The sequence below is a fragment of the Callionymus lyra genome, chromosome 6 (assembly GCF_982586985.1).
Source record: "Callionymus lyra chromosome 6, fCalLyr1.hap1.1, whole genome shotgun sequence".
Taxonomy (NCBI): Eukaryota; Metazoa; Chordata; class Actinopteri; order Syngnathiformes; family Callionymidae; genus Callionymus; species Callionymus lyra.
This window is the reverse complement of record NC_141823.1, coordinates 10559804-10583756: the sequence shown is the minus strand read 5'-3', so window position 1 is coordinate 10583756 and position 23953 is coordinate 10559804. Positions and strand designations below refer to the sequence as shown.

General features: G+C 37.2%; 1 protein-coding gene across 1 annotated transcript in view; it reads left to right on the top strand.

Annotated features, from left to right (window-relative positions):
* Nucleotides 1–3992: 3992 nt before the first annotated feature.
* The window catches only part of nkd1 (NKD inhibitor of WNT signaling pathway 1), a 44783-nt gene continuing 24822 nt past the window's right edge, over nt 3993–23953 (top strand). The window contains exons 1-3 of the mRNA XM_087793894.1: nt 3993–4131; nt 4204–4236; nt 5083–5204. Coding sequence (XP_087650020.1) covers nt 4107–4131; nt 4204–4236; nt 5083–5204 — 180 coding nt within the window. The 5' untranslated portion in view covers nt 3993–4106. The remainder of the gene's footprint in view (nt 4132–4203; nt 4237–5082; nt 5205–23953) is intronic.

Genomic DNA, 23953 nt, shown 5'->3' with positions numbered 1-23953 from the left:
GTCTGTGTCTGTCTGTCTGACTGATTCTGTCTGACTGTCTGTCTGTCTGTCTGTCTGTCTGTCTGTGTGACTGTCTGTATGTCTGTCTGTCTGTCTGTCCTTCCTTAACATATACTCTTTTACCAAAGTCTGTCTGTCTGTCTGTCTGTCTGTCTGTGGCTGTCTGTCTGTCTGCCTTTTGTGTCTGTCGGTCTGTCTGACTGTCCAACTGCATCTGTCTGACTATCTGTCTGTCTGTGTCCGACTGTCTGTCTGCCTGTCTGTGTCCGACTGTCTGCCTTTTGTGTCTGACTGTCCAACTGTGTCTGTCTGACTGTCTGTCTGTCTGTCTGTGTCCGCCTGTCTAACTGTCTAACCGTCTTTCTTTCTGTGTCTGTCTGTCTAACTATCTGTCTGTATGTATGCATGTCTCCGTCCTTCATCCTTCCTTAATCTTATCCTATCTTACTTCAAAAGTCTGTCTGTCCGTGTGTCTAATTTATATTCTAACATTCAAAAATATTCAAAGATATTTAAGAGTTAAGTGGTTTGCCACTGATTGACTATAGTTAGATATATTATTAACTAGCTAAACTACCAGGTATATCATTATGTCATGGAGGTTTATAGGTTAATCTTTACAGAGCCTATCTTACTACCAAAATCTGTCTGTCCCTCCCGCCATCCATCTGACAAATTTATATTCTAACATTATAAATATTGAAAGATACAGAATGTTACATGGTTATACATTTCACCACTTATTAGCCGCAGCTAGCGCTACTATTGACAAGCTAAGCTAGCAGCTATGATATTATGTTATTGAGGGAATAAGGTTAATCTTTACTGACCCAATGTTACAACCGATGTCTCTCTGTCCAACCATCCGTCTGCAAATTTATTTAATAACATCCTAAATATTTCAAGATACAAAATGTTTAGGTGATACGGAGTTATACACTTTACCAGTAAATGACTACAGCTAGCACTAATATTGACAAGCTAAGCTAGCAAGTGTGACATTTGGTCAGACTAACAAAAAATGAGAAATAATCAAATTGTGCTTGAACTTGAGTTCTTCATCTCCAGCTGAAGAGCTAAGCTAGCAAGTATGTCATTATGTTGTGGAGGTTGTAAGGTTAATCTTTATGGACACTATCTGAGTACTGTCCATCTGTCTGTCAAATGTATATTCTAACATTCTAAATATTGAAAAGTTAACATGGGTGATACATTTTGCCACTTGAACCATCTCAGCTAGCACTATTATTGACGAGCTAAGCTAGTTAGTATGTTATTGTGTTACTGGGGTATTTTAATACCAAAAAGCCAAAAAAAAAATCAAATTGTGCTTAAACCTGACTAAAACATATGTTTATATATAAAGATATACACTTGTATTTACCAAAAAACAAACAGTTAATAACAATTTTTCTTCAAGTGTTTTACTAATTTTAAAAATGTGTTTCTTTTACACCTTCTCTACAAATGGTTTACAGCCCCTACAACTTTAAATCTCAAGTACTTTCTTCTTGATACTCTGCGATAAAAAAAATGTTTTGTTTTTGAAGTTTACAGATAAAGTTGAATAAAACATCAATGACAGCAGGCGTTTAATTGACTATTCTATTCTGTTATTAATTATTCTAAAAGCCCAAAGATAATAAAAACCAAGACGAAGAGCAGATGATGAGAATATTCCATCAAAGATGAAAGTCTTGCTTTTCCCTGGTTCGTGGCAAAGACGTTGAGCTTATTTGCACACATTTCTGAGTGTGAGGAAATCTCTTTTTAGACGTCTTTGAGCCGGAGAAGTGCATTGTTGACGTAAATGTACATGTTAGATATGAAAGAAAATTGCCGTTAAAACATTAAAAACACACTAAGTGAATTTAAATGAACGTCTTATAGAATCATAAATAATGCAGGCAAGAAACACGACTAACAAGAAAACGAGTTCAAACAAGTTAAATGATGATTACAGAAAGATAATATTTATCATTAGCTGTCAACATCTGGGGCTTTTGTTTGCCGGTGACTGGACATGACATGAAGCTATGTGCCCTCGCCTGCATTTGATCATGGGTTATGGTGGGATTTCAAAAGCTGGCTGTGTTAAGAGCCACAACCTGCTCAGCGACTGACCACAGAGCCTCATAATTACACCCCGAGGATGTCGATCTGAGGGGATCAGAGCTCGCAGTTTATTTCCTCACCGGGAGCCACAAAAACTTGCAGGTCGAGAGGAGTTAATACTGAGTTTTTCATGTTTTGAGGGGCCATCAACAAAACATAAAGAAGCAAAAAACCTTAATTTAAATATATATAAAAATGGTTACTGAAAAATCGAACAAAATCAAGCTAAATATTCTAAAAAATAATGATTGTATTGTATAATATAAGTTGTATTTTTAATGTGATATAAAAGCACATTTTCTGCAAATATTCTTTTATGTTTGTTTAAATCGTTTTAAAAGGAATTAAAGTACCCACAGAAACCCTGAAGCAGTGAAGACTACGTCAAGAGTCATGTGGTCTGTAAATTTTGCAACACCAGAGTCAAGTCTTCGACCATACTACAAATATATCCTTGTTACCACAGTATCACAATATATCTCAATATATTGCATTGTTGTCCCTGTATTGCCAAATTCTTACTAACACACAACCGTAATTATTACTCTCTGAAAGGTGTTTTATTTTGAAAAATGATAATATTTTCTCCGAGGCAACATTAGCCTGTGACTCTTAACACATCACGACCCTCATTTTAGTCAAGTTTATCGAAATAAAATAAACCTTTAAACGTGATAATGAAAGACTCTCCCTTATTCTCCATCCCTCTAGACCCCCCACTCTTCAGTCGGGTCACAGCAGGAAGGTCGTCAACACTGAGTCTGGTTTTGCTCGAGGTTTCTGCCTTCTAAAAGTGAGTTGTTTCCTCGCCACTGTCACACTGTAATTTACTCATTGTTTTTGTTTTTTTTGCTGAGATCTGTTTTTCTTTTCCACAATGTATTCTTTCTTAAACTATAAAGTGTCTTGAGATAACGTTGTAATGATTTGAAAGTTAGATAGATAGATAGATAGATAGATAGATAGATAGATAGATAGATAGATAGATAGATAGATAGATAGATAGATAGATAGATAGATAGATAGATAGATAGATAGATAGATAGATAGATCTATAGATGGATAGATGGATAGATGGATGGATAGATGTATAGAGGGATAGATGGATAGATTGTTGGATGGATAGATGGATAGATAGATAGATAGATAGATAGATAGATAGATAGATAGATAGATAGATAGATAGATAGATAGATAGATAGATAGATAGGTAGATAGGTAGATAGATAGATAGATAGATAGATAGATAGATAGATAGATAGATAGATAGATAGATAGATAGATAGATAGATAGATAGATAGATGGATGGATGGATGGATGGATAGATAGATGGATAGATTGTTGGATGATAGATAGATGGATAGATAGATAGATAGATAGATAGATAGATAGATAGATAGATAGATAGATAGATAGATAGATAGATAGATAGATAGATAGATAGATAGATAGATAGATAGATAGATAGATAGATTGTTGGATGGCTAGATAGATAGATAGATAGATAGATAGATAGATAGATAGATAGATAGATAGATAGATAGATAGATAGATAGATAGATAGATAGATAGATGGATGGATAAACTTTATTGAGGTCTCCAGAAAATAAAATTGAATAGCATTTGAATAACTTTCCTTAAGCACCGGTAAAGTGACATTGATACTGTTTAAATGCGCCTATAAATCGAATCCATTATTGTCATTATGATCTCGTCCAAAATCTAAGGTTTTAATATCAACGATCACCGCCAGGTCGTTTATTCTGAAGGAGCAAACCGGAAGTCGCGCATCTCACCTCCGGTGTCCTCGCTGGCAGCGGGAGCCGAGCATCAGAAAGTCTCTGGTTCTCCAGGCGTGTGGTCGTGTGTGCTCGTGTGCTCGTGTGTGCTCGTGTGCCGCCGCGGACTCTCCTGTCTCTGGATATATAGCTCTCTGGGCTGTGGATTACATTTTATCTGATGCTTTTCATCCTCTTCCGGCGGCAGAGACATGGGTAAACTGCACTCGAAACATGGTAAGAATCTGCTGCTGGAAATCTGCGTCGCTGCACTTTCGAGTAACTCTTTATTGTCTTGTGTCCCTGAAGCCGCTATTTGTAAACCCAGGGAGAGTCCAGAAGGTACGTTTAACCCTCGTTTTATCTTTAAAATACTCACAACATGATGCAGTATTTTGCTTTAAGAAGTTTAATAAGAGCGTCTCGGTTCTTGAGCTGCAGCGAGTGAAGCGAGCGAAGTTTTTCTTTCTTCTTTATTTCATTTATTTTGTTTTTAAAGTGTAAACTAAACATTCTTACGTTGTTTTCTAGACAAAATGAGATATGCTTATACATTTGATGTAAACAAATAACCACATCATTAAATATTACAACATAATAATAATAAAATAATAAAACATTTAAATTAACTTACGAAAAAAGTTGCCCAACAACTGAACAAACCCAAAGATTATATAAAGTAAGGGAAATATTAAAGTACTATTACCCGATTAAATCACCTAAATAAATAGCTTTTTACCTTTTAATCTATGTATTACTTTGAATATTATATTTCGCAATCCGCGAGTTGAAACTTCAATATTTGGAATTCAATTTTTTATTTTAAATTTGTGAGAATGATTAAAACATTCCTTATGTGCTAAATATTATATATTTTTTCAGTGTTAATAATACAACAATATGACTTAGAAACTTGTAGTATAATATTTTCAACTTCTAAATCCTCCCAGAATTTCTGAGTTTTTAGGGAAATGAACAATATCTTGAATACTTTGCATCTTTGAAAGAATGAACATTTATTGGTATTTCATTGAATCAAGATTAGTCCATTTTAGTTGTATAAATAGTTGTATATTGTATTTCATTCACCTGCTTTAAATAAACAAATGTATCTGTAAATAGCCATGTTTAAAAAAAAAAGAAGTTTATCTTTATGTTGAAGTCTCTGTAACATGGTTCCGTCTCCAGGAGATAGTTTTGTGGTGAACGCCTGTTTGGCTCGGAAAGGCATCGACGACTGGCTGGCGAAGCAGAAGTACTACGAGCAGCACGACTGTCACCACAAGAATAACTGCGGTTTGACGACGCGGGTGAGTCGGACGCCCGCCGCCACGCTCACCTATTTATGGTCGCACGCATAACTTTTCGCAGCCAACGCTTTTAAAAGTCTTAACGCTGAAGTTGGATCCAACACAAAACCTCCCTCTCTCTCTTTTAAAATGTTTTGTTGGGTGATTATCTAACAACACTTTGAAGTCTTTAATCTATTCCATGAATTATTAGTCGTGTAGTTGCATAACATGAAAGGAGGACCAAATTAAAAAGTATTCTTGAACGGAAGAAACGTATAGACAGCGGAAAAAGAAGGAACTTTTGATCCACCTTCGTGAAAATACTCAAATTGTGAATTCATGAAGCGAAAAAAGTGGGACGTTAATCCGATATTAAAGGGATTAAAATGGATCGGATGGCGGAGTTTGAAAGCAAACTTTGAGAAGATATTCTAGACCGAGCGCCGGGAGAGATGATGTCGAAGTGATTCGCGTCGTCTTCTAGTGACGACTCACTCTGGAAAGTTAATGGAGACGACGCCGGTGTCGACGGGATACTTCGGGCAGGAAACGAGTGATAAAAGTAAAGTGCATCCAGGGAATATACAAATTAAAACTACATTTGCAGCCTTTCATTTCACTTTTAATTCATAACCTGCACACGTTAGTTTAACATTTCGTTTGTTTAACCCAGCCGTCTTTCAAACTCCAAATCAGCTGTTTTGATTGACAGCTTTCATTGAAATCTTTAAGCCTTAATGGACAGACTTTATAAAAAAGGAAAGCATCCGATTGGTTACTTCTTTTCGACTTTTTGGGGAGGGATGTGTTCAATAAACTGAACCTTCTTCATTTTCTGTGACCGTATTGTGTCAATAAAATTGTAAATACACCTAAAATTAACCGATTAAAATATCAAAATCAAAGGACAACAGATGAAATGTTATATTGTCAATCGAATAAGAGATTTTCTCTTCTTTTTCTTATCCTTAAAGATAAAAAAACAACAACTTTGATTGAGGATTTGAATGAATTAATGTATTCTATGCTATTTTTCAAGCATGTTTTTCCACATTGTTCCATGTTGTCAGTTCCTTGATAAAGAAAAGTGCTACAAGAAGAAAAATATGTGTCAAATATACCTTTTTTCTTCTGTTTTGTGATGCATTATTGTTGTTTATCTGCCACCCATCTGTTCGTGTGACAGAAAGAAAAAAAAAAAAAGCATTTCTTTCTTAAATTCCTCTGGTAGTTCGTCTCATTGACTGGTGTGGAGATCAAACCACTGGCAGAAGCCTGTGTACTATTCTGAGCCTCTTTAAAGTTGCCAGTAGATCAAGCCTGAGTGGAAACCATTGTATTGTGACAGTCTGGTGACAAGTGTGTTGAGAGGGAGAAATGTTGGGAGGTCAGACTTGTTTTGTATTTGGCACCGGAACAGAGTCTTATTGTTTGTCGTTGACGGTTAAATACAGAAATCGTCAAGAAGAAGGAGGAGGCTCTTGAGATTTGCCCCGAAGAGAATTTTTCTGTTTTGTTTTTTTGGAAGTCGAGCAAAAGGGGGAAAAAACGTGTTTTTGGTGGAGAAACAGTTTTCTTGAAAAGTATCTTTTAAAAAGGAAAGGTGTGCAGAATGAAAAATATAAAACCATGTGTCATGTGTAGACTGTGGTTGAATGGTTTTATAATACTTAAATCTTTTGGTTAGACAGAAACTCTTCATCTAGATTAGAAAACCCAAACGGATTCCACTTAAGCTTCTCAACCACATGTTCTGCTGCCAGATTTATCCTCTTTTTCTCATAGTTTTACTTCTTTCTTTGAGGTCACTCAATCTCGGGCTGGTTGTAATTACGTGTATTTCTAACAATCTGGCGTTACCATACATATCACGACACAGGGGGAACGATACAATATATTGTGATACTGTAGTAACGAGGATATATTTGTAGTATTGTCCAGTACTTGACTCTGGTGTTGCAGAATTTGCAGACCACATGACTCTTGACGAAGTCGTAACTGATTCCATTTGTTTTGAAACCAAAATATGTTTTAACATCCGCTTTAAAAGCTGCTGGAGTCGACTGTATCCTCTCGTCCTCAGACGTCTTCAGATTGTTCCTTTTAGCTGCTAAGGTTTCAATAATCGCAACACGGAAATAAACATGAATATTTGCATGTTAATGGCAGATGCATTTAGAAAAATCTAATTATTTATTTAAAATATTTGATTTTATGCTCACTTTGATGAATTATAAACCACAACATTACTATGATAGAAAATAAGATAATAATAAAAAGTTGAATTTATAGTGTATTTTTTGGGTTTGTCTTCTTAAAAAAAAGAAAAAGAAATTTATACGGTGCTGTTGAATAATCGTATGTCACATAAAACTCAATATTCTATAATATTTTTGTTTGGTGTCTCCTTACATTTCTTTTCCCACATATATACATATGTCGTGATGACTATTTAATATTACTAAATTCAGCAAAAAAAAAGTTGATTTAAGACGTAAACATGAATCATAGCTTCCATTTAGATCTTGGTGAGTATAAATGTACATATAAATACATATATAAAATAAATAAGTGCTACAGTGTTCACTCAAATTAAGACACGAAAGTAAATTATGAGTTTAGTTTTTTTATAATTATAAAATACATTTTCTATTAAATGTAACATATATTTAAAAAATAATTTAAAACAGTTTTCCATTTAAAACTAGTTAAAAAAAATCTTAAAAAATTTAAATCGTGTTTAAAACATTTCAAATGTATCTTTATTTTATCATGAAGGATGATGGAATTAAACTTTTTCTTTACACGTCTGCATTATATTAATTAAGAAGGTCATGTGATTTAAAGATTTGTGCAAACGTGCGTCTAAAGTCCAATGTTGTCCTTATTGATAACATCGGGGAAGGTTTTCGTGGTTGAACGTCCAGAATTTTGCCATAAATATCCTGCGTTACTGATAAATTCCTGCACGTGCTCGTAGCTATAGGACTAGTAATTAACTTAGTGATTCAACTTGTTATCTGTCATGTGTTTTCACGATAATGTGGCTTTTTATTTTAACTTATTCGCCGCTTTTCGCAGGTGATTGTGTTTTTTGGGTCCATCTTGTCGAGGCAGTCTCGCTCTTCAGCTCCACGTATGATTGACAATAAGAACAATATTCAAGTTGCTGCTGTTTTGAGTGGATTCGTTGACGAGTTATCCGAGTTATACGTTCTATTTAAAGTGTGTATGATCCTACAACTATAGCAGCCTGTTCAGTCTGACAGAGGATGTTTCAAAAGCCTTTTAAAAAGCCTCGCGACTGCCAGCTGGAGTGACTTTAGTCGATCCAATATGAAGGAATCTTCGCTCAGACTCGTGGAAAAAAAAACCCTGAGATGAAGTAAAAAGTTTCCTCTTGGTGAACTTTCATGTGTGCAGTTGGTGTATACGTGGAATGTATGTCGCTGCACTGGAGGGGCTTAATGATGTTTCCATGCAAAGATCATGTTGGGTTCTCGACAGCCACTGACGGGCTCGGACAGGTGGGATGAGGGTCTGAACATATGAGAAGCATCCCACATGCTGGAGGATGAGATCCACCCCTAAACATGAATGAGTTGATTTTTATAAAGTAAGTAACTGAAACTTGACTCTTTTTTTTTATGCAGCATTTATAAGCTCAATTTTTATAACTGACAAGTTGTTGAAAAGGGACACAAATCTGAGTCAAATGTGATTTGAAGAGACGTTTATTAATTGCTGGGATCTGTTTTTCCTTTCTCCACTATAGTCTTACTTCAACTGTAAAGTGTCTTGAGATAACTTTAAATAAAATTAATTGAATTATTAAGTTTGTGTAGGAGTGAAACACTGCTGGGACGTCTGAACGTGGCTCATAACCAGAGTTTTAGCAAAAAAAACCCCGCCTTTATCTTGAAGAAAAGTGAAGTTGGTAGTGGCAAGAATCTGGAGTTTCGATATTTGCGAATTGCAATACCTAAAGAACAAGTATATATGTGTAGTATTGTCGAGTACTTGACTCTGGTGTTGCAGAATTTACAGACCACATGACTCTTGACGAAGTCGTAACTGCTTCATTGGTTTAGAAACCAAAATATGTACAAACATCAGCCTTAAATTATAGTCGACTGTATCCTCTCGTCCTCAGTCTTCACTGGAATCTCACTGGATTTCATTGTTCCTTGTTGTTCCAGCGGACTAAATGAATGCTGCAATTAAACTGTCTAAAGTTTAATTGCAAAACAAAATAAACAAACTCATTTAGTTTGGAAATATAACCATTAGAGGATACAGTATCATAAAAAAGGCGATATCATTGTAACCAAAATGTGCCCAAAAAAACATCAGCTTTAAAAGCCTCTGGAGTCGAACGTATTCTTTAGGAAGTAAGTAATTTAAGCAATTTATGTTTGTAGAGCGCTTTTCCAGACCAGGGTCACAAAGCGCTCGAACAATCAAAACAATACTCGATAAAATATATACTTAAAAGGTCAAGATAATGCCGAGAAACCACACAGGAGTTCCAGAAAATCAAGTCATCACTGGAATCTTGCAGTATTTCATTGTTCATTTTGCTGCGGAGGCATAAACCTTAAAATAAATATATAATTCTAAATACAAACAGAATCAATAAATGTATAATAAAAAAACTAAAACAAGTTAAATATCGATACGTTATCGTGAAAAGAACATTGTGATAATTAGACGTAGTGATACAAACTAAACAATACATAAATACCACGCAGGTTTAACATAAAGTAATACACAAACGTCATACCATGACATCATCAAAGGTCCTCTTGAGCCTTTTGTTTCTTTACAAACTCTGTCCACATGTGAGCTAATGTTCATTCATGATGTCATGAACCAAATAGGATTCATTAAAAAAAAAAAAAAAGGTGGTCCCAGTGGTCTAGCGAATTATTCATTCTTACAAAGTCACCTCTCTTGTGTCCCTTAGATCCCCCTTCCCCCTCCATGTGGTCCTCTCCTCTAGACTCCATCTGTTCGCTGTGTTTACCCCGTGGCCTTGTGTCGGTTCTGGCCCATGAAACCGAGCAAAGGGAGGTGTTTGTGGCGACGGTCCTCCTCCTCCTCTGACCTCTTGTTTTTCTAGACTCGAAATCAAGACGTTCAGGTGTTTCTCTTTCTCGATGCAGCTTTCAGGTTCTCCCTCCATCCTGGTCTGCTCTTTCATCCCAGCGTCTGGCCTCTTGTGTGACGTAGACCCCTCTCTCCCACCGGGCTCTACCCCCTCTGCGCTCCCATGGGAGTCGCTCTTTGAAGAGGCTGGGAGAAAAAAAGTTTGCAGCCCCTACACTCCGAGGAGAAGAAAAGCTCCGGGTCTTCGGGGAGGAGGGGTAGCACCTGGCTGACGAGAGGCTCTGAGATTTAAACAAAAACAAAAAAAAATAGTAAAAATGTTCCCGTGAGAAGTCTTTGTCCCGACATGGCTCCGGGACTTTGGGAGTCTTGCGTGGCTCGCCGGTGGCATCGTTTTCATATCTGGGATCGAGTGAATGTGTCGAGGCAGGAGTGAGGGGAACGCTGCCCTCCGGACGTTGTGTCACAGTAGACGCTGTGGATTCCGAAGAGAGGAAGTATGGGGTTTTTTATGAGGTTATCGTCTTACTCAAAACAAACAAAAAAATGTTTTAACGGTTCAAATTTAGATCCAAAATCAACTTGTGTGTGTAAGTTTGACTTGAATAAAGCCGCATTTTTGAGTTAAAAAAAATTATTTTCCACAATTTTCTTCACAATACCATATCTTCTATAGTTTGATATTTTCATATCAGTGAAATATAAAGTCGTTTGTTTATTTTATTTTGCGATTCAACTTAAGATGGCTATATGTGGCAGCAGTCATTATGTACTTCCTAGCTAAAGGAAACTATGAAAACACTGGCAATGACTGAGGACGAGAGGATACAGTCGACTACAGAAGCTTTTAAAGCTGTTTTTTTTTTTTCATATTTTGTAGGTTGCAAATAAAAGTTATGCTGAAGAGTCATATAGTCTGTAAATTCTGCAAAGTCAAGTACTCTGAGAATACTACAAATATATTCTTGTTCCTACAGTATCGCAATATACTGTATTGTGGCCCATGTATCGTGATATGTATTGTGTAACCAGATTTTTTTGCCAATACACGCCTCTAATTACAACCAGGCCAATTATCTGTGACCTGTAGTCAAGCACTTGGACATTACTAGAAAAACTACAAATATCATTGTTCCTACAATATCGCAATATAGTGTATTGTTCCCTATGTATCATGATGCGTATCGTATCGCAAGATTCTTGCAGTTAAACTCCTCTAGTTCCGACAGAGATCTATAAAAATAACTTGTACATGTTTGTTTTACTAGATAGATAAAGACCAAAAGAAATATCAAATAAAAGTATACAAAGATTTACATGGAATAGAATCATCTTTTCACTTCACTCCTGCCCCCAAACTCCGGATTAAACAATCTAATAGCACAAGGAATGAATGAATCCCTGAGTCTATTAGTGTTGCATCATGGGAGGAGCATTCGTGCTCCATCTTCCTCTCTGTAAACTGATGACAGTGTTCTAAAAATAAACAATATGTTATGGACGTTTGTAAACTTGTGGTTAGCTCAGGTTTCCGTACTCACTGTAGTACTGCACAGTACTGTAGTGTAAACCCTGACAAAAGAAAATGGTTCCAACGTTGTTTTCTGTGACCGTGTAGTATCAATATAAAGTGGTAACTGTACTTGTGTCTACAGAACAAAATAACAAAGTTAAAGACCAACAAACTGAGATGTTATATTTCAGTTTGTAATGTTGTTTTAATAGTTTTCATTTATTACGTCTTCCTTTCATATTGATTTATTCTCCTGCCATCGTTGGCTGTCAAGTGAATGTAGGCGTTACAAGCTAATATCGTGCAGTGAAACTGACCCATGTATGTGCAAATAGTTTTTGCTGCGCGTCGGTGTGTGTGTGTGTGTGTGTGTGTTAATGTGTGTGTGGAGTCAGCTGTCTGATGCACTCCAGAGATCAAAGGCTTCAGCGGGAATGTGCTCTGAATCTCCAGTGGATTAGCAGCTGAGATTGTGCTTTGTTTCCCCAAATACATGTTTGAAGCGGCGGATGGTTCTTAATCAAACCGTCTCTCAGCACATCATCTGCTGTTCCGTGTGTCCTGGAGGGCTTTTTAGTCTAAATTTAAAAGAATTATGTCTGTCATTAACTCTTATCGACGTCGGGATTCTGTTTGGGATTTTATTTTTCCCGCAGTCGAGACTTTGACAAAGACTAATTCTTATTCATTTCTAGTTTCCCACAGAGTAGAAGTGAGACGCTTTACTTAAAACGCTTTCAAAAGTCATTCATGTTTAGCGTCTACTGATGTTGTGATTCGTATGTTATCAATTTAACTTGTTTACCCAGAGTTCTTTGGCTACATTGGCACTTTTTAGTCCATCCAAATTCTTAAATCTATTGTTTGAAGTTAATGTTTAACACATCCAAGATTTTTATTTATTTTATTTCACCCTTAAACATATTAATTTATAATAAATTGATGGATCTTTTACTGTTCTCAAAATGAAAAGTACCTTTCAAAATCAAAGAAAGGAAGGAATATAAAGCTAGATGATAAAAAAAACTGTATTAAAGTGTATATATTAAGAAAAAAAAGATCCAATTTCTATCCTTTGTTGGACTTTTGTAAGACGCTAAATTGTAGCTGGTGTTTGTCGAATCATTTTTTAGCATAACTCATCTAGATTTTTGATAGATAGATTTATGGGTTTAGAATTAACTTAAAAAAAAAAGATTGACAATTGCGCAAGATGTAGAAAACCTGACTTTATGAAAATCAAGAATTTGATCAAATCACTCGACTACATCCGCTTCCATGTGATTTCCCTGACAGAATATGCGGTTATTTTTAGTTTGTAGGTAACATGTAAACACCAGGTGGTCTAATGCAGGGGTCTCCAACTTTTTTTCCCACCATGGACCAGTTTAATGTAGGTCTAGTTTTCATAGACCGGTAACCCGGCAAGAAAAATGAACGTTAAATGCATTAGAAATACGTTTCGGTGATGAATTCTCTGCAACAAGATGGTCCCATATATAGTTTTTGTTTCACACATTTTTCTCTAGTTTACAACCTTATTTTGAGAGTAAACAGGAAAACAAACAAGGATCTTGACGAGAGTCTAGAGTTCCAGGGGAGTATTCCTTTTTTCGAAATAAAGCGGTTTTCTCAGTCCACAACACGACCACGTCACCCAACTTTTAGATTCAAGTGGATTATGTGTTTTAAAATGATTACCCTGATATAATATGTATTAAATACGGAATAAACTTCAACAAAGTTATTTGAATCACCATGGAGGTGGAATGATATTTCACAAGCTTTTGGAGTGAAAGCAGCGAGTCATTGTAGTTACACTTTTGTGACACTGGGAGGAGCCAGAAACAATATTTTCAATCTTACGTATTGCTGCTTTAAAAATAGTCAACTATAGACTTTTGAGTTTGTGTTTTTCTCTGAGTAGGAGATCCTGATGTTGCCATTAGGGGTTTGATGGATGTAATAATCAACACAACAACAAATACTTTAAATAAAGTCAAATGAGCTCCTTGGTGTAGTACTGTGCTATCTTGGGTCATGTCTTTAAAGATATTGCTATAGTGTATGTATATGTAAGCAGTACAGTGATTTGTGTATTTTCACAAATACATATTTAAAAATATCTTTTAAAGCTGTAGTAGGGAACTAGAAGCTCCTTGCCATTGTTCCCGCTATAACAACATTATTTTAAACCATATTTAAACAGCAGATAAACAACTGCAGAATTTAGTGGGAGGCACTAGTAATCGCACCCAGGTTACCTATGGTGCCGACAAATCAGTAATCTCCCATGATGCTTTTCTACAGTCTGCTGTACTTGGTGTATTTGAATTATACGTCTCCGTTGCTACGTCTAAAGTGCTCCACATTAGCGATTGGCTGGGCGGCAAAGCTAGTCACTGAGACGGTTGTTGAGAGGGAGGGTGACTCAGGTGCAATGTTGAGTTTGCAAGTTCATATACAAGTTGTTAAAGAAATGTTTTTGATTCAAACAATTGAAAAAGTGAACGGTCACTTCTTTGCAGATTTCATTGAATGTGGTTTCAGAAGGTCACTCCCGCAATAATAGAGGGACCCCTGTGTTTGTACTTCTTTGTTGCGACTATAGCTCTTGGGTACAAACTTTGCTTGACACCACTCACTATAACAAGTATTGTACACTGTTTTTTAATTGATCTAAATAACCTTTTACCTTGTCAACTGTCAAAAATACATTCTCAGACAAAGTCAATTACTCTCTTTATCTGGAGTTTCTTTAAAATACTCCCACAATAATCCTCTTCGAAATCGTCCAAACTGGCTTTTTTTTTTACAAATTCCTTTGAGTTTCTCCAGTTTCTTTCGTCTCGCCACATCTGGTATTTGTCATGCCAAGGTGTGGCAGGTATAAAGTATTCCCTTGATTCTCTGGTGTCATTGATACCTCTGATGGCAACACTTCCTCGGGATGTTCCTGCAGATGTGCGTTAGTAATGCAAGGAAACGATGGGATTAATATCTTCACTCGGGTGTTTCGAGGGGTGTCGGTGACGACGAGTGGGAGCGAGGATTACCAGTCGCAGGTTAGCGATCAACAGGGTTGTTGAAGTGTGGGCTCTCGGAGAAACTGGATTTGACAGGGACGGGATGGGGGGGACGGAGGGGAGGGCTCCTGTGGTGACACTGAGCCCCTTTGAGCCATCTCTGGGAGCTCAGGCCCCAATTTTAATCACCCACTTGAAAGGCTCCGCTCAAGTGGGTGTTTAAGTGTTTAAACCGCGAATAATTCACCCTTGTTTGTTTATCAGGATCCCCCCGCGATCTGTGCTCCGGCCCGTGTGCTGAGCGGAGAGGAATTTGAGCGAGGGAGTCTCCTTGAAGGATGAAATCAACATCAGCATTAGTGTATTCTCGCATGAGACTTGACACCCGTTCGTACACCCTAAATGTGTGAGGTGGGTCGGGGCCAACGGATCCAGAGTCGTGTACCGACTTGGTCGGAGGTAGACCAGGAGACTCCGGTTTCCTCTGATTTCCTATTATCCTTTGTGTGCTCGGGAGCTCCGGTGACCAGGCCCCTAAGGCCACCTGAGCTTTTGGGAATCAAGGAAGTGGTTAAGATAAACAAACCGCGAGAGCATGGTCCCCCCCCCACCCCTTTGGACCTGGGTTCTCGGGCACTTGAGTTCTTCCTCTGGCGCCAGGTCTGGATTGTCTGTTAAGGGATGTTTTCGGTGGAAGCAAAAGCCAAACACAGGAGTGGCCCGACTGAAAGGAAAGCTGTCCACCCCTGGTGTGTTTACGCTCCACAGGTGCCACATCCTGGAGAGGACCTCGCGTGGAAGACTTTCAATGGAGCTCACCAACGCAGGAGCTCTCGAAGGGGGGGGCCCTCTGTCCGTCAAACTCACCTCCACCAGTTCAGAGCTCAATAACAACTGCTTGAAGGTTTCTAGTTGCTTACTGCCAACACAAATGGTTAATGTTTTTATCAAAATAAACTGGCCGGTAAAATTTTTACATATGGAATCACATCATATAATTGTTTAATAATTCCATTTATACAGTAGGATGAAAGTTGGAAAAATAATCTTGTTTAATTTCATGTCAAAATATGTTTTTGACAATATTTGTTCGATAGTACAAGTGTGGTTTTGAAATAAGCTTGACTATGCTACATATACTGTATATATATATATATATATATATATATATATATATATATATATATATAGCTTTTATGAGTTTTGTTTGATATGTCTAATAAGGCCTGATCAAATCAAAAGAACCAAGTCAACAAATTTTACTACCATCACTGTATTTATGTGTATTTAGAGATGGGATGTGTTGGACAATAGATTTAACCTACATCTTAAAAGTCTTTACCAGCCACTGACTCTAGACTCTAAAACACATCCGGACCTTTTTTTTTCTACTGAAAATCAGTAAGTCAGACGAAAAAAACAGAAAATCAACGCCGACGTAGAAGGGATTGTTCATTAGGAAATGAGTGATAAAAGTAAAATATGTGCTCTGTATTTACAAAATAAAACACCATTAACAAATGTCAAATTATTGAATTCCTAGCATTTCTTCATAACTAACGCATCTCTTCCATATTCCAAACACCAAATCAATCTTTTTGATTGACAGCTGGCTGATCCAACAACATCTTTTTATTGAATCCGACCTTAATACTGGATCTGATCAGCTGGACGCGAACAAAAATCGTCACCGTGGGACCGTGTAGTGTCGATAAAGTTGACATTAAAACGGACAAAATCAACGGACATACAATGGAATATATTTGAAAAAGATAATGTGAGTTAAGGAACAGATGACGTGAGAGACTCATCACTCTATGGACAGAAAACACATTTTGTAGAGCGTACATCTGGCGAAAACTGCGCTCACTTAAGGTAACCGTCCAAACACTAACTTCACATTGATGCGACTTTTAATAGGAGTAGAAAACAAACAAACAATCTCTCGATCTGGACTTGATAAGCGCTCGTCCCTTGTTTGTATGCAATGTACCAGCGGATTTCATCTCATTGCCCCCCGAGTTCATTACAGCCAAGAGTGACACAAGCCACGGAGTCGTCTAAGAATAGATCCGTGCCTCCTGGCACCGCCGAACTCGTATTTAGCCGTCAAAGTGTCTATATCTGCTGCCATGTTTACTTGCTGAGCCGAGCGACGCTCTGTAATTAGAGATTCAAGTCACGCAGTTAAAAGGTCGAATCGATGTTTAGAAGCGGTGAATCGTGGCTGGTGGGACGTCTGCGTCTGGAGTGTGTGTGTGTGAGTGTGAGTGTGTGTGCATGTGAGTGTGCGTCTGTCGGAGAACGGCCACCTTGGCTGCTGAGGTTTGTCCCGTGTTGTAAACATGCACACATCACAGGTTCCTGGAGCTGCAAACCTACCACTCTTGAGTGTGCGTGACGTCTGTGCACAGGAAATGGTTTTGAGCAAATGAGACGAGGCGCTCGTTTAAAACGCTCCTGGTGACTCTTAATGAACTTTTCCAGCCTATAATTAGTCGGTCTTTAAAAGACGTCGGCCCGCCATTATTTCAAGAGCTAGACCACACGGTTCAGACTAACGGCCCGTAGATGTTTCAAATGTTGACGTCTTCCTCTCCAAGATGCAGTAAGTCCCTCATCATGACCATGTTTTCAACTTCTTACTTTATAAAGTTCGTCTGAAATCTGGGCGAACGAGAGGTTACGAGAGCAGAGTCCATTATAACGTAATAATAGCTTCACTCATCTTCCGTCCAGCTGTAATCACGTCCTGCTTTGTTTATACAACGAGACCCTTGGAGGTGGAGACTTCTGGGACTCCTGTGTTGTTCTCGGTGTTATCTTGATCTTTTAAGTATATATATATATAATATATATATATATATTATATATATATCATTTTCAATTGTTTAAGCGCTTTGTGACCCTGGTCTAGAAAAACGCTCTGTAAATATAAATTACTTACTTACGTACTGGATTGATGACGCTTGGTGACAAACCTCGATGTTTGACCAATCACAGCAGAGTGGGTGTGGTTATGGTAAACATGAATTTGTGTGTTTTCAGTGGGCGGGTCTTAAGATCATTTTCTAATGTCAATATTTCAATGAAAATACATTTTTGTACAAACACACACTGTGTACAATAGTCGTCAAGATCAATTTAAGACACAATTTCATCAACACATTAGTTGCCTTTAAAGAAGCCAGTGTTAAAAATAAGATATGAAACGGAGATGATGCATGTTAACGGAGATAATTCAAGGAATGAAAAGGCAATATCGGACTTTTACCTCTTTTTATGATATGTATATTATCTTCTGCCCATTACTTGTACTGCTAAGCTATTTTAGTCTCTTGTCTTCTTGAGTTTGACGCCCTTGAACTAATAGGTTAAGTTCCATGAAATGTTAAACCTCAACAAACTCTTCTAAAATACTACTTTCTAACACTGTTGATACAAGTGAGTTGAAAGAAGATATTGAACTTCTAACAATTTCTGTGAAGTATATCAGTGGTGACACTTTTGCTCCTTAAACGACACATTATCTTCTTAACGTGAAAATAACCTGATGAATGCCTGGTCCGAGGAATTCTCTGAATCTTCTACGATAAAGAAAACATTGTACAAGATGAAAGTGTTATCATGGGTTGAACGTGTGTTGATGGTTGAAGTCCAGATTGTTTGCTGCCCACAGGGATAGGTTTATCTGAGTAGTTCCAGCAGTACTTGACAACAGAGCACTGTAGAACCATCACTTTACAAAGAGCAACAACTTCCTTGGCCGTGCAAGAAGGTCAAGTATTTGTAGTCATGATTAACGTTATAACTTTTGTATAACAATGTTCCAAAGACGACTTATAAGTTAAATATTATTGCATTTATTCCCCTTTGAAAATATGTCATCAATCCTTTCTCCGTCTCCACACCTCCGTCCTCCCTTTTTTTTTGTTTTGTTTTTGAAGACTAAGTGGAGCTCTGCGTTCAGATAGCTGTTATGTTGTGGTTTGTTGCTCTTGGCAAGCGGAGACCACCTGTAAGTCAAAGCCAAGCGACAGGCTGTCTCCATTCCTTCTCCAAACCCCAGCTTCCCCCGCGGGAATTTAACCCTGCAAAGCTGGCTGCTGAACACTTCCATCGTGTCAAGTACCCCCGAAAAAACTCAAAGCTTAAAGCTCTGGTTTTAATGATACAACTGTTCTCTTAACATCTTGAATCAAAAAATGTTTTTTACTGACCAAGTTAAACATTTCAGATCATTACATCCATGTTTGTTTTTTATGTGTTGCTCAATATGTTTCAGAGAATCAATATTTTCATTAGACTTTACTAGATTTACAAGATTAATTGTTGCCTTTTCTCGCTAGAAAACAGACTTTGGCAAAACAAAGCTTGAACATTAAGTCTCAGTGTGTCAACATCAACAAGCTAATGTAGCTAATGTAAGGACTTTCAATAACTATCTAGTTCACGTTTTACTCTTTATTTATATTTATTTACATTTCTTGAAATGGAAAAATCTTCTGGCTTTCAATTCAGATTATATTAAAATAGACTTTATTAATCCCTCTGGAGAACTTCTTCGGGAGATCAGGTTTCTAGTTCACAGCAGACGATGGAAGGTACAAAAGTTTTAATAAAAGCAACAAGAACAAAGTGCAAATTAAAAGCACAAAGTGCAAATATAAAGAGCATAGATCAAATAAAATAACACAAAGGCCTAAAAGGATACAAACATAGAAAGACATCATCCCTTCACTCTACCCAAACTTGGAGTTCTAAAGTCTAATAGCACTAGGAATGAATGAGTCCCTGAGTCTATTAGTGTTGCATCTGGGAAGGAGCATTCATGCTCGATCTGCTTCTCTGTTCTATTTTCAAATCTGATAGTTACTATTATTTTTGAGTTGTGTAGTTCATGGCAGAGTCCATATATTTGTCGTCCAACATTAAAATAATCTTTGATGCTAACTGATGACGATCGCAAAGTCTCGACCTAACAGTTGTGTTGAGTCCTAAAAAGAAGTCCGTTTAAGCAGCTTGGGCATTAGGTACCATGCCTCCTAGACACCTTAATGGTGAGGGGTTCAGGGCATGTCCCAATAGTAGGAGACCACCCATCAGTGGCTAGCAGTCGGTCAGCATCACCTTTTTAAATGCCAGTTCGGCTCGCTTGGTACCAGAGCAGAGCAGGTGCTTTAAAAAAAAAAAGCCTGGGCTTTCCCTTCCTAACTGCTGCCCCTGCGACCCGACCTTAGAAAAGTGCCCCCCCCCCAGGACCGCCTCTTACTTCTCTCTGGTCGGATGAGCTTTGATAAACAGTGTGATAAATGTTAATTGCCACAGCTACAGTATATATATATTTTTTTTTCCTAGGACTAATGAAGGCGTTTAGCTGGAGGAAGTGCTCCAGAGTCTTGTGCCCGGGGGGGTTCGGCCGGGGTCGTAAAAGCTTATCTTCGCAGGTGTAAAAGTTTTGTAAATGGGTCATTAAAGTGTTGGCCAACTTCAGACATGAAACACAAAAGGGGGCGAGGAGGCGGGTGATTACCTCAGATCAGCATGTTTCTGAGGCGCAGAGATGAGGGCTGTAAATCTCTGCTAATATTCCACTGAGCCTTTCAGGAGACAGCCTTTGATGTGGGTGAGGTAATGTGACCAACAGTGTTTGCAATGTAAATCTGACATGCGGAGATGGCAGCTTGCACTGTGCTGTTCAAAGGAAAACCGTCCAATCGTTGCGCAGCTAAATACATCTGGAGGTATAAAAAAAATGTGGAGATTATTGCACCCACACACAGTTGGTGAGCACATGCAAGCATTGATGTCGCTGTTTAGTAAATATTGTGTTCAGGGAAATGGAAAAGTATGAAAAAGAGGGAGAAATAATACAAAATGTTCTTCTCTCTGATCCTTTGCAATCTCGTAAATATCTTGTTTAAAAGATCGACTAGTTATTTGTTATATGAATGTTGGATTTTATTTTTTATTGCAGATAAAACATTTATGATTATAGTTGAACATTGTTTAATTATCATTAAAGAATGTATGATCAGACTATAATCATACATTTTTCAACAATATTAACTATAATTTATAGTGAAAATTGTTTTATTACAGTTGAAAAATGTATGATTATAGTTGAAAATTGTTGGATTGCAGTAGAACATTTTGGGAGTATAGTGGAAAAATGTTGAAGTACAGTGGAAAAATGTTTGATTATAGATATAAATTGTTGGATTATAGTTGAAAAATGTTTGATTATAGATGGAAATTGTTGGAATACAGTTAAAAATTGTTGGATTATAGTTGAAAATTGTTGGATTACAGTTCAATTGTATGATTATAGTTGAAAAATGTTGAAAAATGTATGATTATAGTTATAAAATTGTTGGATTACAGTTGAAAATTGTTGAATTACAGTTGAAAAATGTCTGATTAAAATTGAAAATTCTGGATTACAGTTTAATTGTTGGATTATAGTTGAAAAATGTTATATTATAGTTGGAAATCGTTGGATTGTGGTTGAAAATCGTATCATTGTACGTGGCCTATGTATACCAAGCAAGCATTTCTAATATTTTAAATTTTAAATTTTAATTTAAAAATATTGTAGATGAAAATCAATTAAAAATACAAAGACCTCTAATGAATCAAATCGTCCTCCAGACACTGACTTGTTGAAAGCGTGTGTTCGGACAATGATTTAACAGCCAGCGCTGTAGTAAACTTGTTAGACCCCGAGGCGTGTGCTCCTCAAACCTGCTGAACACGCACCCTTTAATCATGGAGATGCTTTCTCCAACCTGGCCTGGCGATGGATCCTGAAGCTGCTGCTATAATTTGCTCAGGGAGGAGTGGGTGGAGGAACATAGACGGGTGGTGACTGAGGAGGTGTCGGCTTTATTAAAAAGGTGTCAGCCTTTGAAGCTTCACTTAACACATTAGTCCCTGATGATGAGATGCATCCTCCACACTTCTTGTTTTTCTAACTGCGTGTCTGGTTCTGTTGGGTTTTTCCAAATGGTTTTATCATCTGTTCTGACTTTTTAGCCAACATCATACTTCTCAGGTACCAGACTCATCAGACTCCTTTGATATTTGAAGGAGCAGGATTCTACTCGGCATAAGCTCAAATTCAAGTCATTAAAAAGTTCTAAAATCACAGTAATATGTCAGATATCTTGGTGTGTATTTGGCAAGAGTCTAGTGATACGATACCTATCACCATTCCATAGGATATATTGCGTAACTGTAGGATATATTTGTAGCATAGACCACATGACTCTTTAAAAAGTCGTGACTGCTTTCAACATATTTTCAAATAGTTGACCTGTATCCTCTCGTCCTCAGTCTATGCCGGGATTTAGTGTGATTTCATTGTTACCAAAGCTTCAGAGAACGTAATCAAAGCTGCCATCTAGCAGCGGAAAGTTTTATTCATAAATGGATGTACACTTTTTTTTTTTAAATAAAATTTAAGACCACAAGAAACAAATCCAATGCAAGTTGTTTGATTGGGTGAACCTTTTTTTTTAAATAGTCTTGTCAACCTATTAAGCAATTTTGAAGATATATTTTATGAAAGGCATCAACTATATAATCTATAAGAATATACAGTACGTCCATAATAATTCATCCTCCCGTAGTAGCATCTCTAAAAGCTCTCTCTTAAAATACTATATGCTTTAATGGGAAAAAATGTTGAATTCAAATTTAAAATGTCTTTTCTTATTAATATAATAACTTGTATACTTTACCAGGAGTCACTAGACTCCATCAAACACAGAGGGAGAGGAAGATCGTTCCAAAGCTTAGGAGCAACAGTCTGGAAAGATTTCTCTCATTAGATTCTGATCCACAGACCTCAGAGCCCGAGCTGGGGTGTAAGGCTGGATCAGATCACTGATGGAAAGATCTGACCATGAATAGATCTGAAAGTAAGAACCAGAATTTTAAAGTTGATACTGAAAGAAACTGGCAGCCAGTGAAGAGTTTTAAGGATCGGGGAAATGTGAGTTCTTCTACTAGAGCAGGTCAGAATTCTCGCTTCAGAGTTATGTATCAAGTGCACGTGCTGAAGATATTTTTTAATCAGTTTTGTAAAAACCTTCAGATCTATTGGAGCAATGTCAAGAAACCACCTTCATCGTCGCCAGATGTTTAGCCCGGCGGAAAGCGTTTTCCTTTTGGCCACGATTTAAAAAATCCAGAAAATCAGATTTTTTTTCCCTCAGCAATCAAGTCTGCTGGTCGTGATGAAAAACTGTCCCGTCGTCTCTCTTTCCAAAGATGGTTTGCATCAGTTTTGCTTTGCAATATGATTATCTGAGATCTTTATTTCATGTGTGAAAACCGATTCCCTTTGAAGCCTCAACGCGGAGGTAGTGGATCGCTTCAGCGCCTCACATCAACACCGTCTATCTTGGCTGCATCTGCGGGCGTCGTGTTTTACTGCTACGTGGTGCTTTGAAACTGGCTGCTTAATGTAGCTGGAAGGCTAGCGGCGCGCCGGCGTAAAGAATCGGAATAACAAGATTTGGACCAAGGGTATCAGGGTTTTTACGATGACCGCTGAGTTTCATTTTCTCAGTGGTTTCATAAAAACCACAGCGGACAATTGAATCAATAAAACAACTTTCATGATTAAGAATTGTGTTCGCTTATGGGGGAGAAAAATCTCATTTTCTGACCAGTATTGTTTTGTGGGATAAGTAGAGTCTAGTGAACTATATCACCAGGTTGTTGGTTCATAACGACACATATTGACTCCACCATCCAAATAAAAAGTATATTTTACTATTCTTTTTCAAGTAAATACCTTTAAATCCTTCATACATAAATGTAACAAATGTTACCATGTTATCATATTTAAGTTATATTTTATGTAAACTTTTTAAGATCTTTTGTGTATAAACATTAAGGGGTGTAAGACTATATAGATACACTTAAATATTGAGATACTTTCTTTTTTTTCACAATACCATCGATATTCCACAGTATTGATTATTATTATTTTTGTTTTGGCTTTCAAATTAAATGTCATTATATTTTTGCCTAGGTTCTTTTAATGGTTTATATTTTAGAAACATGTGTATAAAATAATTTGTTTTTATTTTTAATTAACATGTCAATAT